Source organism: Camelus bactrianus, chromosome 2, assembly GCF_048773025.1.
Source record: "Camelus bactrianus isolate YW-2024 breed Bactrian camel chromosome 2, ASM4877302v1, whole genome shotgun sequence".
Taxonomy (NCBI): domain Eukaryota; kingdom Metazoa; phylum Chordata; class Mammalia; order Artiodactyla; family Camelidae; genus Camelus; species Camelus bactrianus.
Genome location: NC_133540.1, coordinates 66,011,047 through 66,028,660, shown reverse-complemented (window position 1 = coordinate 66,028,660; position 17,614 = coordinate 66,011,047). Strand labels below are relative to the sequence as shown.

Sequence of the window (17,614 nt, the reverse complement as noted above, 5' to 3'; positions counted from 1 at the left end):
TCCTCTTCTGGGGAAAAGGTTAACATGTTCTCAGGTGTATGCGGGATAGTTTTATCATGTTAAGCAGAAGTACGACTTGGTTACAGTCTTTATTTGGAGAGTAAACATGGTTTAAGAAGATGGGTACAGGTGCCAAGCTACAAGGGTAGACTGCAAAGGTGAGATTTATGTGTTAACTTGACGAAGCACCCAGTTACTTGATCAAACATGAACCTTGATGTTGGTATGAGGGTATTTCATAGATGTGCTTAATAACATCTACAATTCCCTGAATTTAAATAAAAGAGGTTATCCTCAATGATACGGGTAAGCCTCACCCAATCAGTTGAAAGGTCTTAAGGGCAAACAGGCTTCCATGGGGAAGAAATTCTGCCTGAAGACTGCAGCTTCAGCTCCTGCCTGAGATTTTTCAGCCTCCTGGCCTGCTCTACAGATTTTGGACTTGCCAATTTCCAAAAATCACATGAACAAGTTCCTTGAAATAAATCTAATCCATATATATCCTACTGGTTGTTTCTTTAACAAACTCCAAACGATAAAACTTTCTTCCCCAAATACCTCATCACCACCTTATTATAAATTTTGCTGCTTGAAACATTTTATTTGTTTTTATTTTTAAAGTTACTTTAAATTATTTTTGAATAGTTAAAAAATTAAAAAAGTACAATGAAGTTTACAGTAAAAAGGAGCACTTTTGAGCTCTCTGTCCTCCAGGTACCTAGTTCCACTCTACAGAGGCCACCAATGTTACCAGGTTCTGTATATCTGCAGAGGTATCTATAACATACAAGCAAATATAAACATATGCATATACTGTTCCTTCCTATACACAAATTGTAGCACATCACACAGTTACACACAATGCTGTTTTCACTGGACACTGTTTTGATCTTTCCATATCAGTATCTAAAGTCTTATTCTTTTTTTCCACTAGGCAAATGTAGAAATTTCTTTATCTAATCCTCTGTGATTAGAGTGAACGTCTCATTTCTTATCTAAAGTAGGGCATTTGATAGCTGAAGGGAGCACTAATAACACAGAAAGAACAGCAGGTATAAACTGGCATTGTTAAGAAAAACAGACACAAAGGTCACTTTATGATGGATACTTAGATGGTTTCCAATCCTTTAATATTACTAAAGGCTGCAAACAAGCACAGTACCTGGCCGACCACCTCACCGCACAACTCCAGAAGCTGCACTCACACACACACCATGCAAAATGCACCCTGGAGCACAGAAATATGATGTAAACTGCACTCCTCAGAATTCTGCAGTGTGGTAGCTTGGATGAATGGCACATAGTTGGTGCTCTATGCCAGGTACCACTGGCAAACTCTGATTGTCAAAGAACCTCGAAAGAAATTAACCATGAAAGATGGACTACATTCTTGAAAATAAGCACATGCTAAACTGCAATACCAATTTCACGGAGATTAAATTAGGCTGGTGGACAAGACTTATTTTCCAACTGACAGTTTATGCTAGGTAAAACGGTCTCCAAACCAGACAAGAAACATTCACTACTTACTCATGTGGTTGAAAGAGTGAATTAAGTTAATTATAGTCTTTAAACTTTTGAAACCGGTCTGGGGGAAAAAACCTATACAGTGCTCAAACTGTACTTTTAAAAAATACTATTTTATTTATACTCATGTATGAAAAAAATGGCTATACTATCATGTTTACATACATACCAATATTGGAAACAGAATTCAATAATGAATCATATCTAAATTTTATAAAGAACACACAAACATTAAAAAAAAACTGATTGGTTATAGAAAGCGGAGTGGAAGAAAAAACCATTAGCTATCATCTTCATTTCCATTAAAGAGCAGCACCCTCTGAGAAGAATTGAATCAATCAGTACTGCTCGCCTATACTGCAAAATAATATACACAAAGGAAAGTTAGTGATTGTACTGGTTTTATTACTTTTACTAAGCCATTTTATCTTCCTCACACTCAATGCAGAGAAAACAATATGAAGAAAAATATGTACTCATTATTCACAATAAAAAGTCTGCTGCACTCTGCAGGCCTGGCGTACTGTACAACAGGGAGCACCTCACGGCTCAAGTGGATCAAAGTACCATTTTGATTCTGACCCACCGAATAGACTCTCATGCATATTTGGTGACTGGACTAACTCCATGGGAGCTGGGATAGAATGAACCGTTTCTGTGGTATCCCCCAATCTCACTAAGAAAAGACTCTACACAAGAAAAGATAACAATCAATCTGTCCATAAAGTCTATCTATAGGCTCTGTCTTCAGTGTAAGCTGGCAAAGGGGGCCCTTTCTCGAGTACATGGACGCAGGTATTGTTGTGGTGTAAAGATTGCTGGATTGATACTGTGTCTGTTGTAATGAAGATAAGATACACATTGAAACCACTGCCAGATTAAGAAACTTCCACAACTTGTCTCAATTCTTCAAATAATGGAGCGAGTTCCTTTTCTAGGCTGACAATTAGTCCTAAAACAAAGAGATAAAAAATTTTGAATATTAGAAAAATGCTTATCAAAATTAGTTACTGAAAAGTGGATGAGACATAGTTTTTTCTCCATAACTAAAAGAAAATATTGTAATTCTAAATAAAGTAACCAAAAAAATCTGTATTCATTATGAAGTTTATTTCCATCATCTATTACTAAAGTAAATAAATGAAAATATTTATATGTATTAGAAGATATAAAATGAATTACATATATGCTATAATTTTGCTAGTTTTGAAAGGAAGATGTTAATTTACACCTTATTATTTAAAATCTAATTCAGGAATAATATACACGATTTTTACTAAAAAAGGTACACTTTTTTCCTGAGCCAATTTTAAACAACTTTATCAAAAGATAGGTAGATAGTAAAGAAATAATCAGGTATTTATTATATAAATTAAATAAAGCTAAGGCATAAAGGTATTTCAAAAGAAAAAAAAATTAAAGACACTTGGTATGAGTATAAAACATACACTTCCATGTTTGAAAAGACACAAACTAGTCTGGAAATTTGCATATCTAGCTTCTCCTTAGTTTACCAGAGTAGAAGGCTAGATATCTTAAATACTGCTTGTTCTATGCTCAAAGATCTTCCACCATCTCACAGAGCATTAAAAGCAGCTGGGGTTCTCAAGGAACTGTTCTAAGTAATAGACATATAACTCTGCACATTATCATAATTTGTAACAGCTGATGATTTTATAATGTGATAGTGTTTGATCACAATTGAGGTTTAATATACTTAAAATTTTGACATCACTATCCTATGCAATTTACAAAATGTTTTCATATATAGTATTTTACAGCTTCAAAACATTTAGAAATGGAAGAGACCTAGCAGACCATCAAATCTAAACCTCTCATTTTAAAGATGAGGATCTAAAGATAGGCTTCAGTGACACACCTAGAAATAGAACTGGCTTTGGAAATCAAAAAACAGAAGAGCAATGTACGACAGTTCTGAACAGCAGTTAAATCTGAAGGAGACAAATCTTAAAAAATTCCACTTTAACCAAAAGAGAGTTCAAAACAAAACAAACTACAATTCAATTGAATACTGTCATTATTTTACACATAAATAAGCAGTGAAGGTTACTGGGTATGGTGAGATCCTACTATCCTCCTTAGAAAGTACAGCTTCCTGGTGTCCTCAAATTCCTCAACTCTCAAAAATACAAATATGTTTATCCTACTCATCTTTAAATTCTCAATCAGATTCATCTTGCCCACTACAGTTCAAGATTTTAAAAATTCTAGTCTATACGTGATTGAACTCATCCTTGATTATTTTTATGTGTTTTGCTTGGTTATCTTTTCTATTCTCTTTTTGTTTTCTTAAACTGCTATAATGTTACAAAGATATCGCATTCAAGAAATGAAGATAATTTAATTTCCTTTCTACCTTAAACAATCACTGACCTATACACTGTCTCATTTGAACTAAAAAATAATCCCATAAGATGGAGAAAGCAGATATTAGCTCCATCACGCAGATATGGAAAACAGAATTCAGGGAAGTTACACTTCCAGAGATCAAGGAATAGATGGCAGAGCTGGGCCACGAGTTCAGGTTTTCTTACTCTAAACCTGCCATTCCTATCATATCAGACTATTCAGATGTGGCATTTTAAAGAATTAAAAATTATATTTAAGGTAATTGAAACACACCTGTATTGGCATTGCTGCTGGCAATGAAACTCACCACCAAAGGTAAACGATTGAACTGAACCACCTAAAAAGAGAATAAGATCTCTTATTATGTTATGTTACATAGGAAATAGGATAATTCAAATGAAATGTCCTGATCTTTCAAAAAACTTTAAATGGTCGATGTGTAAGATACTAGTCTCACATGGTATATTACACCATGAAACATAAAAGACCTGAAAATAAGTTTTTCCATAAAACAGACTTTTGATTATCTCTTAGAGACATTAATACACTTAGCCTGGAAAGTTTTTAAGGTAGGGCTGAGTCTTCATCTTTCTATCTTCTAAAGCCCTGTAGAGTGTCAATTACATAATAGGGGCTCAATAAATATTTGATAATTAAATAGCTAAAGGCAGTACTTCTCAGTTATTCACGGGGTTATAATGTCATGCTTTTTTGCCTCCTGTGTACCACTACAATTTAAATTAATTTAAATTTAAATTAACTTTGAATCAACCATCTTTCTAAAACTTAGCTTCAACCTAACCTTTATTGGTTAAATGAAAGGTCAGGTGGGCTGATTATCTTTTGCCTAACATGCATAAAATATATAACTTTTAAAATAAAAAATGTCCCTTATGCATCATCAGTAGTACATAACTTACACTCTGGGAAACATTGCTCTAAAGCAGAAGCTACTCATTCATTTTAAAGAAGAATATCCAGCTAGATCAAGAGATATGTAGCAACTAATTTCTTTCTCACAAATAATAACCTCACTTACTTTATATGTATATTTAAGGCCAACTGAAGGAATTAGTAGCAATAACAAAGTTGAATAACTTACCATTTGACTTTCAAGAGAAAGTCTGTATGCCACAACAACAATTAAAAACGTGTGTCAGTTAAGAAATCAGTTGTTAAGCTAAGGGCACCATCTACTGGAGGTAACAGTGACCTGACTTAACCTTTTTAGGATAACACTTTACTATTACATCTCTTTATCTAATTGTCCATATTAATTGATTCTTGATGTAAAATGTGAAAAAAAGATTACTATAGGTTAACAACCAATTTGAAGGCTAAGATTTAAAAATTCCACCACTTGGAACACTAAAATTTAGAATTACAAAATAAGCTCTTTTACACAGAAGACATAACAATGATAGCTGAAATCATCAGTGAACCACTCGGTGATTATGAACTTACCTGGTATGTGTTATAGTAACAGATGATACTTTTATTTTTTGAAAGTCCAAGTTTGCTCCCTTGGTCTGTTGCCAGGGCAAAAGTGGACAAGAAACCAGGTCTCAAAGCATGCTCTGGGGCATTATCATTGGCCACTGTAAATATAAGTGATTCAAGTAAAAATTATGCAGACTTGGTAGGGAAAATGTTTACAGCACTTAAAAAAAAAACATAAATCTGTAAAAAAAAATCGAGCACAAGGGTTATGCTTAACAATACTGAAAATCGTATTACTAATTGGGTCTCATCAAGTTAGGTGGGAAAAACCACTCAATCAGAAATCAGGTGATCATAACTAAGGGAAGAAATGCTGATTCTCATTATTTTCTTTTTAATTTTCAAAAGAATACTAAATGTTTCTATTTTCTTAATATCTCTCTTAGAACACAGATTATGATTATCAGTACAATTAATAAACTGAATATTCTGGTTAACTGAGAGCAAAGCTAGAATAACAAAAAGAGCTTCAAAAACCTTTTTGCTCTTCTAAAATCCACAGAAATATCTGTTTTAAGTTTCTTTCACTCACTAAAAGCTCTAAGTGGAGTTAATTGTACCAATAAGTGCAGAGCTTAAGGCTTTAATACAGATCCCCAGAAAGAACATTACAGCTGGAAAATCTCGGAGATTATTTTGTTCCAAGTCCTCGTTACAGAACTGAGAAAAGGTGAGTGACCTGTCCATGGCCACCTACGTTTTATGTTGGATTAGAGAGCCCATTGGACCACACATCAGGAGATAACAGGTTCTATAATTATTTTGTCACTGACTCATATGCAACTCTGGACTGAAAATGCACTCTTTGCACTTGATCATTTTCATTTACAAAATGAAAGAACTAAATTAGGTGACTTCTAAACTTTCTTTCAATTCTGAAATCTGAAATTATCTGACATATATGGTAACCCCAGGTGGAAAATAAATTGCAAATAAAATATGCAGAACATTATATAATCTTTCTGTGACAGCATATATGCTTTAAATAAAAAGCTAAAACTCAGGTAGAAACCTTTTTTTTTTTAAAGGTTAACAAGAAATTTTTTAGGCAAAAATTCTTGTTAGATTCAGGTTAACTAAAGCATTGTGAAGTTAAAAGTTTAAAAAAAACCTTATTTCCAATAAGGAAGCAGAAAATCAGGAAAGAGCAAACAACACAATAAACTTATGTTGATTCAAATGTATGAATGCTTATCCTAAAATCCTAAAACTATTAGTAATGTTGATAATTACATATATATATATATATATATTAGGCGGAGTCTGTGTGTATAATATCTAGCTGCATATATGCTCACTCTCATCACTTAGATTTACTAATAGTTTACCTTATACCATAAAATGCTTTTTGTTTTTAACATTTTTTTTATTGAGTTATAGTCATTTTACAATGTTCATAAAATGTTTTTAATGGGAAACAGGGCCTATGATAAACCCATACTTAAACTCCGGACGATATCATGATACATTTGATACATAAGTTATTTAAGATTCCAACCCAGCCTTCAACTTATAGCAAAATTTCCTCCCAAACTAAGAACATCTCCTGAATGTACTGAAATGGGTTGTCTATGGTTGCCTTCTATTCTACTCAGATATAAATACATTTTCACTCAAAAGCAAACATGACACTGGCAGGTAACTGCTCCGTTTTACCTTTAATGACAGGCACTCCATCTCTATCTGACACAACAATAGCGTGGAGCCCTTCAACACTAGAAAAAAAGGTTAAAATATTATAAAACATTTTCTCAAAACATGTACCTCAAAGTCATAATGGTAATTTTCATGTATATTTCTGAAACATCAAGAGAACTCTATTACTGATATAAGCTCCTATAATGGGTTTGCCAAAATTCTTCTACCATAACAAGCAAAAACAGACACAGCTGCTGTCTTCACAAAACTTACAATCTAAAAGGGGAGCAGTTATCAGTCAAATAACCTCACACAAACCACATCTGTGGGAAATGCCATTAAGAGCCATGAGGGGATATGAGGGCCTAATAAAAGGGGGGGCTGTTTAGACAGGGTCGGGGAAGGCTTGCCTGAGGAAGTGATTATCTCAGCTCAGATGCTATGGTGCCAAGAAGAGAGGGGCAGAAAGATGGATGCAGGCTGAGGGAACAGGGCAGAAAGAATGGAGGTCATGCAGCAATCCTTTCAGCCCTGCCTACACACGAAGTAAGCAGAACAGTCAAGACTTCAGCTCTGAAGTCAGAAAATCCTGGGTGCCAGTCCAAGCTCTGGCACGTACTATTTATGCTACCTTGTGTCAGTTACAAAGCCTCTCCAAGTCTTAGTCAACAATATGAAAATGAGGATAATTGTACTTACTTGGCTACTGTGAAATTTAATAAAATAATGCATGTAAAATAGAGGCTGGTTTTTACAGTTAACATTCAAAACTGTTAACATCAGTGTTGTCATTTGTGTACACTGATAATGACACAATTTATCACTGCAGTTTAAATACTAAATTATTAGCGAGAATCCCTAGAGTACAAAAAATGTTAAATGTTATAATGGAGAAACATTCTCAAATTTTCATAATTTACACAAAACCTATGGCTTATTAACTACAGGCATCCCTCATTTTACTGTGCTTCATTTTACTGAGCTTTTTACAACCCTGCGTGGAGCAAGTCTATGGGCACTTTTCCAACAGCATTTGCTCACTTCCTGCCTCTGTGTCACATTTTGGTAATTCTCGCCATATTTCAAACTGTTTCACTACTACCATATTTGCTATGGTGACCTGTGATATGTGGTCTCTGATGTTACTATTGTTAATTATTTCAGGGTGCCACAAACTGTGCCCACACAGGATGGTGAACTTAACTGATAAAGCTGTGTGTTCTGACGACTCCAGTGACTGGCAATTCTCTCATCTCCCTCTCCTCATGCCTTCCTATTCCCTGAGACCCAATAAGACTGAAATTAGGCCAGTTAGTAACCCCACAGTGGCCTCTAAATTTTCAAGTGAAAGAAGAGTCGCACATCTCTCATTCTAAGTCAAGAGCTAGAAATGATTAAGCTCAGTGAGGAAGCATCTTAAAAGCTGAGACAGGCCAAAAGCTAGGCCTCCTATGTCAGTCAAGCTGTGAATTTAAAGTTCTTAAAAAAAAAAACAAAAAACAAAAAACTGCTCCTCCAGTGAATACAGGAATGATCAGAAAGCAAAACAGCCTTATTGCTGCTATGCAGAAAGTTGTAGCGGTCTGGTTAGAAGATCAAGCCAGCCACAACGTTCCCTGGAGTTAAAGCCTAATCCAGAGCAAGGCCCTAACTCTGTTCAATCCTATGAAGGCTGAGAGAGGTGAGGGACCTGCAGAAGAAAAATCTGAAACCAGCAGAGGTTGACCCATGAGGTTTAAGGAAAGAAGGCATCTCCGTAATATAAAAGTACAAGAGGAAGCAGCAAGTAGATGTAGAGGCTGCAGCGGCTTATCCAAAAGATCTAATTAACATAACTAATGCAGGTGGCTGCACTAACAACAGACTTTCAATGTAGATGAAACAGCCTTTTATTGGAAGAAGATGCCTCTAGGACTTTCATAGCTAGAGAGGAGAAGTCAATGCTTGGCTTCAAAGCTTCACAAGACAGGCTGACTCTCTTGTTAGGGGCTAATGCACCTGGTGACTTTAAGTTGAAGCCAATATTGATTTACCATTCTGAAAATCCTAGGGCCCTTAGGAATTAAGCTGCATCTAATCTGCTTGTGCTCTATAAATGGAACAGCAAAGCCTGGATGACAGCACATCTGTTCACAAAATGGTTTACTGAGTACGTTACCACACTGTTGAGATCTACCGCTCAGAAAAAAAGATTCCTTTCAAAATATGACTGCTCATTGACAATGCACCTGGTCACCCAAGCACTGATGGAGACGTACAATAAGAGTCACTTTGTTTTCATGCTAACACAATATCCATTCTGCAGCCCATGGATCATGGAGTACTTTCGACTTTTGAGTCTTACTAATTAAGAAATACAATCCATAAGGCTATATAGCTGCCATAGACAGTGATTCCTCTGATAGATTCAGGCAAAGTAAATTGAAAACCTCCTGGAAAGGATTCACCATTTTAGATGCAATTAAGAACATTCACGATTCTTGGGAAGATATCAAAATATCAACATTCACAGGAGTTTGGAAGAAGCTGATTCCAATCCTAATGGAGGACTCTGAGGGGTTGCAGACTTCAGGGGAAGAAGTTAAGTCAGACATTGTGATACAGCAAGAGAAGTGGAGCCTGAAGATGTGACTGAACTGCTGCAATCTCGTGATAAAATTTTAATGGATGAGCAGCTGCTTTTTATGGATGAGCAAAGAAAGTGGTTTCCTGAGATGGCATCTACTCCTGGTGAAGATACTGTAAAGATTGCTGAAATGACAGCAAAGAATTTGAAAAAACTTAGCTGATAAAGCAGTGGCAGGGTACGAGAAGACTGACTCCAATTTTGAAAGAAGTTCTACTGTGGGTAAAATGCTGTCAAACAGTACTGCATGCTTCAAAGAAAGTGTTTGTGAAAGAAGAGTCAATTAATGTGGTAAGCCTCATTGTTCTCTTATTTTAAGAAACTGTCACAGCCACTCAAACCTTCAGCAACTACCACCCAGATCAGTCAGTAGCCATCAATATCAAGGCAAGACCCTCCACCAGCACAAACATTATGACTTGCTGAAGGCTCAGATGATGGTTAGTGGTTTTTTAGCAACAGGGTATTTTTTATTTAAGTTATGTACACTGTTTTGTTTTGTTTTGTTTTTTAGTAAAAATACTACCACACACATAACAGACTACAGTGTAGTATAAACATAACTTCTATGTGCACTGGGACACCAGAAAAATTTGTGACTAACTTTATTACAATATTTGCTTTATTGTGGTGGTTTGGAACCAAACCCACAGTATCTCTGAGGTATGCCTGTATCTTATAATATAGGTAGACTGCAACTCAGAAATATGTTTAATGTCCTATTATATATTAGAATTATCCACTCCTTAGTGTGTTAACCTTAATTTTTAGGAATGAGGAATTTTAATACTAATTTAATATGCAGATACTGAAATTAAATTTTTAAAATATCCCATTGTCAAAAATTTTAAAGCCAGAGAAGTGTGCTTAAAATTCAAGTAGAAAATGTTACAAACAAAACCATTTATTTCCCTCATATTTAAAAGAAGAATGATGAAAAAATTGTGTATAAATATTTACTGGCATTATTTTCTATTATTCAATCTTGAAACTATAGATTAAAACATATACTATAAAATCAATACATAAAAACAAATATATATTTCAAAGTTAAAAACGAGGCTATATGAAAATATCCAACAGATACTTGTACATATGCAAATAACTTTGTGCAGCTATCAGTAGCAATACTGCTTGAAGTTGGAAAAAATTGGAAACCTAACTGTCTATCAATAAGGACAAAATAAATAAGTTATGACACACATATACAATGGAATATTCTGCAACCACTAAGAGCTTTTCATGTACTGAGAGGGACTGCCCTCAAAGTTACACTGTTAAGTGAAAAAATACACATTTTGAATAGTGTATGTAAGAAACAACTTACAAAATAACGTGTAGACATGTGAGTTTACATGTTGCAATGGACTGAACGTTTGCCATCACCCACAGAATTCATATGTTGAAACCCTAATCCCAGGGTGCTGTTATTTGAAGGTGGGGCCTTTGGGAGGCAACTAGGTTATCAGGGTGAAGCCCTCAAGAATGGGATTAGCAGCTTTATCAGAGGCCAGAGAGCTAGCCCTCTTTCCACTGTGTGAGGATTTGAGAGGTCAGTAATCTGCAACCTGGGAAGAGGGTCCTCACAATAACCCGACCATGCTGGCACCCTGATCTCAGACTTCTGGACTCCAGAACTGTGAGAAATAAATTTCTGTTGTTTATAAGAAATCCAGCCTATGGTACTTTGTTACAGCAGCCTGAACTAAGATATATGCATATGTGTGCAAACATGTGTGCTAGTATACGTTTGCTTGTAGATGCATAAACCATCTCTGAAGGTAACGATGGGGTGCCTTGGAGACGGCACTGTAAGGGTGGTAGAGAAAGCTTCTCACTCTGTGTCCTTCAGTTAACTTTCGAATCTTGAGCTTTATCAATATATTGCCTACTTAAAAAATAAGCCAACTGAAAAACAGGTAAAGAGTACTACAAAAATGTTTAGAAATACTTGTACCATCATTTTTTCTTATTTTCATGGTAACTAATTTAAAGGCCAATTAAAACACCAAAACAGGAAGAAATAAAAGGATTTTCTTTTTAATGGATTTCAAATTCAGAGATAAAAGTTCAACAAAGGAGAAAAATGACTCATAAAGGACCCATTTAAAGAAATCAGGTCACAAATAAAAAAGGTGTTTCCAATTCTACACAGAGTGAACAAAGAAAAACATGAATACATTTTACTAATAATTGAAAAGAACTATGATGTATTAATAGGTACACTACACTTTTAGAAGGAATAAATTAAATTTTATGAAATATCCTGTAGAAATCTAAACCTTAGGCTTACCAAAACAAACATTTTTATCTCCAAAAAGCAAATGTTACATTAGTAATCAAGGACCTCATACTTAGTTTTACTCATACAATGATGAAACATTTGGTTATTTTAAAACACAAAAAAATTGTGATTATTAAAGCTTGAAACTGCTTTGGGTCACAACTAGATTTTAAAATACAAATTAAAGAACTCTAACAGAGAATTAAAAAATGAACAAAAGCACATTCCATTCACATGCAGTTCTCTGACTTGGTGTTTTTCAAAGTCATGGCAGTAACAAAAGCATGGACCCACAAGATAGAGGTAGGGGATTAAGAGCTACAAACTATTATGTATAAAATAAGCTACAAAGATATATTGTAAAATGCAGGGACTATAGACTATATTTTATAATAACTATAAAAGGAGTAAAACCTTTAAAAATTGTAAGTCACTATATTGTACACCTGTAACTTACACATTGTACATCAATTATATTTCAATTTTAAAAAGTTATTCTTAAGAAAAGAAAAAGCATGGACCCACAATTCTGAAGTCAGGCTGCTTGTGTCCCAATCCCTTAACTTTATATACATCTAGCAATAAATCAAAGTGTATATTTTATGACTTTTCTTTATAAGTGTTCACAATATTATGATTTATTCATTCTTTTACCTCTTGGATGTATTAAGCCTACTTTCAAAAAATGATCATGAAAATGAATTAAACTGGCCTTAGTAATTACAGGAAAAAAAAAAGTACTAATCCCCTTCCTTCCATTATGGAAAGATTTTCATTGTTTTTACAAATACCGTTTTTACATGTACCAATTATGCTTCTGTTTCTATACTTTGTCACCAGTGTGGTATCCCTCCCCCTCCCCAGAACAATTTTACCAACGTTTCAATATGCTAAGCCTCCAATAAGGTAAATACAGATAAGCACAGAAAGCCCTTGTTTCGTATAGTTCCACTGTAGACACCTTTCAGTTACCAAAGTTTAGTTAAATAATACCACCCCTCAACCCACATAGTTTGGGTCAAGTCTCAGTGTGGTGTATTAACTGAACAACTGCATAAAGTACAAGCTTAACTAACTCTTCAGTTCACCATTCAGTATGTAAATAACTTCATCAATAACAAATGCACATTGTGATCAGTAACCAGTCACATCACTTCTTTCAGAGTGACTGATCACTGAGCATCTGTTATTCAGTTTATGCAAAGATAACAAAGCATGTGGTTTTTTTTACTTTCTTTTCTTCCAGTGATAAACCATGAGACAAGGAAAAAAAGAGGGATTCTGAAATAGGGAATGGCCAATAAAGATGAAACTCAGCAAAGAAATAAAAAGTGATAATGTTGGAAGTGAAATTCAAACAGAAAGTAACTGGAGTTCTAGAAGAAACCGGCAGCTGAGGAAGGCTGCCACTGGGTGCTGTGTACTGGATGTGCAGCCAGAACAACTTAATGAAGGCAAAGGTACTGACACAAATAAGAAAAGTGGTTGTGATGAAAAGGATAAAGATGTCCCACAGGAGGTGACTCTGGCAAGAAACTTCACATTCAAGGGACTCTCAGGGATATTTCCCATCACCGAAAGTATGAAAGACAAAATGCTGGAAGCTAGGCTTCCAAACCTAAAAAGCAACATGCCAATCTTCCAGGCACACCAAAAATGCCTGTTCCTTATCTTAAGGATGTACCTTTCAAATATCTGAAGGGACATGAAAAGAAGTGGACACTGTTCAAACTACTTTAATACATTTTTTACAAAGAAATAAACAGTCTAATTCTCAATGTTTCTAATGTTTTAAATGATAGTGTATTAAATAAATATTAGTTATAGCATTTGTTTCCATTCCCCTAAATATAACCAACAATAAGAGAAGTTGTAATGTGTTGGCAACATTTTTTAAAGGCACAAAACAAATACAATTTTTCCCAATGATTATTATAATTGCTTTGGACAGTTTCAGTTTGAATGATCATTTTTATGGTCTTGCACTACTGTGCAAAGCTGAGAGTGCTGCTACTGCTCACTGTTAGGATGAGAACAGAACTGGCAGCTTGCTTTACAGCTTACCACACCCAGGAGGAAGACAGTAAAAATGAATCTAAGTACTCCATTAACATAAAATCAATAGTAACAATTAACACTTCAATAGTGTTTTCTTCCTGAGTAAGAAGAAAAATACAGATTAAATCAAAACCAGAAGATAATATTAATTTTGACTGCTCTGTAATCAGAGTAAAGGCACAGCCTAAAGGCAAACCACATAAGCCAATTTAGGCAAAAATCCAAATAAGAGGTTTTTTTCCTGCCATACACAGAAACTGACATCTAAAACCTTTCTAACTTCAAATAGATTTACAGAATAAAAAATAAAAAAAGAAATAAAGAAAGGACCTCACTACATATCCTACTATATTAATTCAAAGGTTATTCAGTTCTTATGGAATGTGAAAATGGGTGTCTCAAGTCATACTCCTCTCTTTCATGTCCTTAACTCTCAAGTATCACTTTACATTAAACTAATGTGAATTTTAATTCAGCTAAAGTGACAAAGTCCTTTGAATCAGTAAAATATTTAGAAGGAAGTCGCTGTCAACATAAGAACCTAATTTATAAAATGATGCATCTAATGGACTGTGTGCAGGTAGAAGAAAGCCTTGTGAATTTTCCAAGCATGAGCTGCTAAGTCTAGCATTTTGGGGTCATGTAGACTCAGTAAAAGGTCTTAAAAGCAGTATTAAAAATAAAGGCAAGTTCTTAGGTTATTTTCCCCTTAAAATTACTTGAACTACTTCAAAGTATAATCCAGTAAACTGCTAGGAAAGAACTCTGAAGTACTTGGCAAGAAATCTGGGTTCTAGCCCTCCGGCATTCACTAATTGTTTAACCTCAGACAAGTCATGTAACTTTTCTAGGGCTCATGTTATTCACCTGCAAACTCAAAGTACATCACTTGTGCTACCTAAGATTATGTTAGGTATCTGAAAGTGCTCAACAGTAGCATAACGTACATACATTAATCTAAGATAAACAGAAACAAAGTACAACATAAAATTAACGTGTTAAGCAGAATTTAATAACAAATTAGTGACTTTTTACCTTGGTAATTTTTTATACAGGAATCGTTTTAGGTCCTGAAAGAGAATATAAAAAATCGTATTATAATAATATGCCTTGTACTGGTTCTCTAGATACTGTCCTATCCACATTTCAGGTATATTAAGTATTCATTCATAATCATTCTTACTAGTGTTTTGTCTTTCTCTTTCTGATTTTGATGCTTTTACTAGTTGTGTGACTTGCAGCAAGTGAACTAGCCTTTTCCTCTAAGCCTCAGTTTCATTACTTGTTGACTAGGGATAATTATAGAACTTACATCATAAGACTGTCATTAAAGTTTATTAAGAAGACACATATAAAGTGATTAGCATATCCACTAGTGGAAACATAAATACATAATACATAGCATCTTTCCATGTCCACAGACTTCCTAACACCACTTTAATGATTCTGGGTAAATTGACTAACTTCTCTGAAACTCAGTTTCACAGGACTAAAGACAAATGACAATGCATGTCAAGTGTTCAGCAAGGGACACAGGACTAAAAAAACACAAGACGATTTTGTCTCATTACACTCCCTCGTCTGGGGAATTTTATTGACAATCCAGGCATCAATTATGAGCTCTACATAAGTAAATCAGGTATCTGTTGATCTGCCCCTCTAATCCCTACTATTCTCCAAACCTGAATGATCACTTTATTTCATGTTGTCACCACCAGCTTCCCTCTGCTCTCATCTCACACACACATGCCAAAAACTCATCATCTCTCATCTGAAAATCCAGATTTCCTCAATCTTGTCTTGTTTCCACTCATGGCACTACCAATCCTTCTATGTACTCAGCTTTGAAACAAAGTAATATTTAACCCTAACCTCAAATGTGTCATTTTAAAAATCACTTACGAAGTCAAATGTTTTTGAACTAATCTCCTCTACTTTTCAAATGATATTACAGTTTAGGTTCATTTTATTATTTGTGACTTGCACTAGCCTCCCAATTGGTATGATGGGCTCCCACTTCTATCTCATACATTTCTACACAATTCCAGTAATCATATTATTCTCCTTTTCTCAGTCCATAATTGCAGTGATTCTCAACCTTGGCAATGGAAAACACCTTATACCTTAGTCATCTTCATTTCTCCCACAGCCCTTATTACAGCAAACTTTTCAAGGGAGATGCTCAACAGAATTTAGTGATTTGATTATGCCTGGAAAATTAGGCCTCAAAAATACAACAGAAACGCCCCCAAAAGGAGCGATAGAGGCATAAAAAGTTGCTAAATGTTGAAACACATAATCTTGCAATCTAAAAAGAAAAATCAGATTCATATTGACATTGAATGACCATTTAGTCATTTAGTGTAGCGGGTAAGATCTGGAGTCAGTCGGCCTCGATTGGTATCTCCACAACTTACTAGCTGTGAAATATGAGGCGAGTCATTTGATCTTTTTGTGCCTTAGCATCCTCATCTATAATACAGGGATAATAATAATAGCGCCTACCTCATAAAAGTTGTTGTAAAAATGACATGAGTATATGTTCAATGTTTCAAAGCATTATCTAGCATGTATGTAAGCAAAATAACAGCATGTAAAGAATAAACAAACTTAAGCATTAGTAGTAGCATTAATTCCCTGCTGTTTCTAGTAATTAGTCTAATTAAGTTCCCCAAATTTAGAATTTTGATTGTACTGCTGTGCCAAAGAGGCATTAGTTATAAATCATCTCAAATTGCTACTATAAATTTAGAGAGACACAATGAACACTTACTGGAAAAAGATTCAGAGAGCAAACCATCATTTAGAAATTGAAATGGTAAATAAGCAGTGCCCCTCTTACGTCTGCAGGATTGGAGAGTAGGAAAAATAAAATTTTCTCAACTTCAAGCACCTTAGTGTCCTCCAAACCCATTCCAGGCAGAAACTCATGACCCCACAAATTATTCATGTTAGGTTCTCACTCCAAATCCTAAAGAAAACAATTAATTGGAGTGGAGCGCTAAAACTAAGCAAATTTCTACTTGGGAAGCGCTACCTCTCCCCGCCCAGCAGCCTCATCCACCACCCCACCCTCTCCTTCCTCTGGTGTGGGAGTATTAACTCACATCCGCCATGATGAACCCCTTTCTCCAGCAGGTTCAATCTCCACGCCTGGAAGAGAAACTCCTGGTGACTCTCCCTTCAAGACGTCCTCGCCCTCACCCTCCCCACCCCCAACCTAATAATCGGCGTCAGCTCTTATCAGGGTGAGGCAAGGACCCGCGGCTCTAGGGCCTGGGGCAGGGCGGCCGAAGGGAGTCAGAGTTCCTAGGTACCCAGACGGGTAACCGAGACGCCTAACCTCAGCCCACTCCACCCTCTACCCGCCAAGACCTAGGCCCGAAGTGGGGGGGGGGGGGCGTCCTCTCCTCCATCTCGCCGCGCGAGCCACCTGCGTGTCCAGGCCTCAATACCGGGCAGAGTAGCTCCAGTTACCTGGGTTTCTGGGCTGCCTGGTTCTCTGAGCTGTCACTTTAGGGACAGCTTCTGAGACAGGTTCCTCTAAAAGCTGCCGTCACATGATTTGTGACCTCCTCGGTGCTCCAGGAAGCACTTCCCACGCCCGCGAT

At 35.7% G+C, this 17,614-nt stretch overlaps 1 protein-coding gene across 1 annotated transcript; it reads right to left on the bottom strand.

Moving 5' to 3' along the window:
- Window positions 1-1,090: 1,090 nt before the first annotated feature.
- On the bottom strand, window positions 1,091-17,602 carry LAMTOR3 (late endosomal/lysosomal adaptor, MAPK and MTOR activator 3). Its single transcript, XM_010953574.3, has 7 exons — window positions 17,481-17,602; window positions 17,111-17,156; window positions 15,039-15,073; window positions 7,054-7,112; window positions 5,362-5,495; window positions 4,171-4,234; window positions 1,091-2,479 (listed from the first exon to the last, which is right to left on the bottom strand). The coding sequence occupies exons 2-7, from the start codon at window positions 17,117-17,119 to the stop codon at window positions 2,406-2,408; spliced, it is 375 nt and encodes a 124-aa protein (XP_010951876.1). The 5' UTR covers window positions 17,120-17,156; window positions 17,481-17,602; the 3' UTR covers window positions 1,091-2,405.
- Window positions 17,603-17,614: the final 12 nt, after the last annotated feature.

Bases quoted from the DNA above. Each gene is read 5' to 3' on its own strand.
- LAMTOR3 (XM_010953574.3), bottom strand. The intron at 7,113-15,038 runs GTAAAAAGTCAC...CTTTTTTTCTAG, and splicing joins CTGTATAAAAAATTACCAAG to TGTTGAAGGGCTCCACGCTA. The intron at 5,496-7,053 runs GTAAAACGGAGC...TTATATTTACAG, and splicing joins TGGAGTGCCTGTCATTAAAG to TGGCCAATGATAATGCCCCA.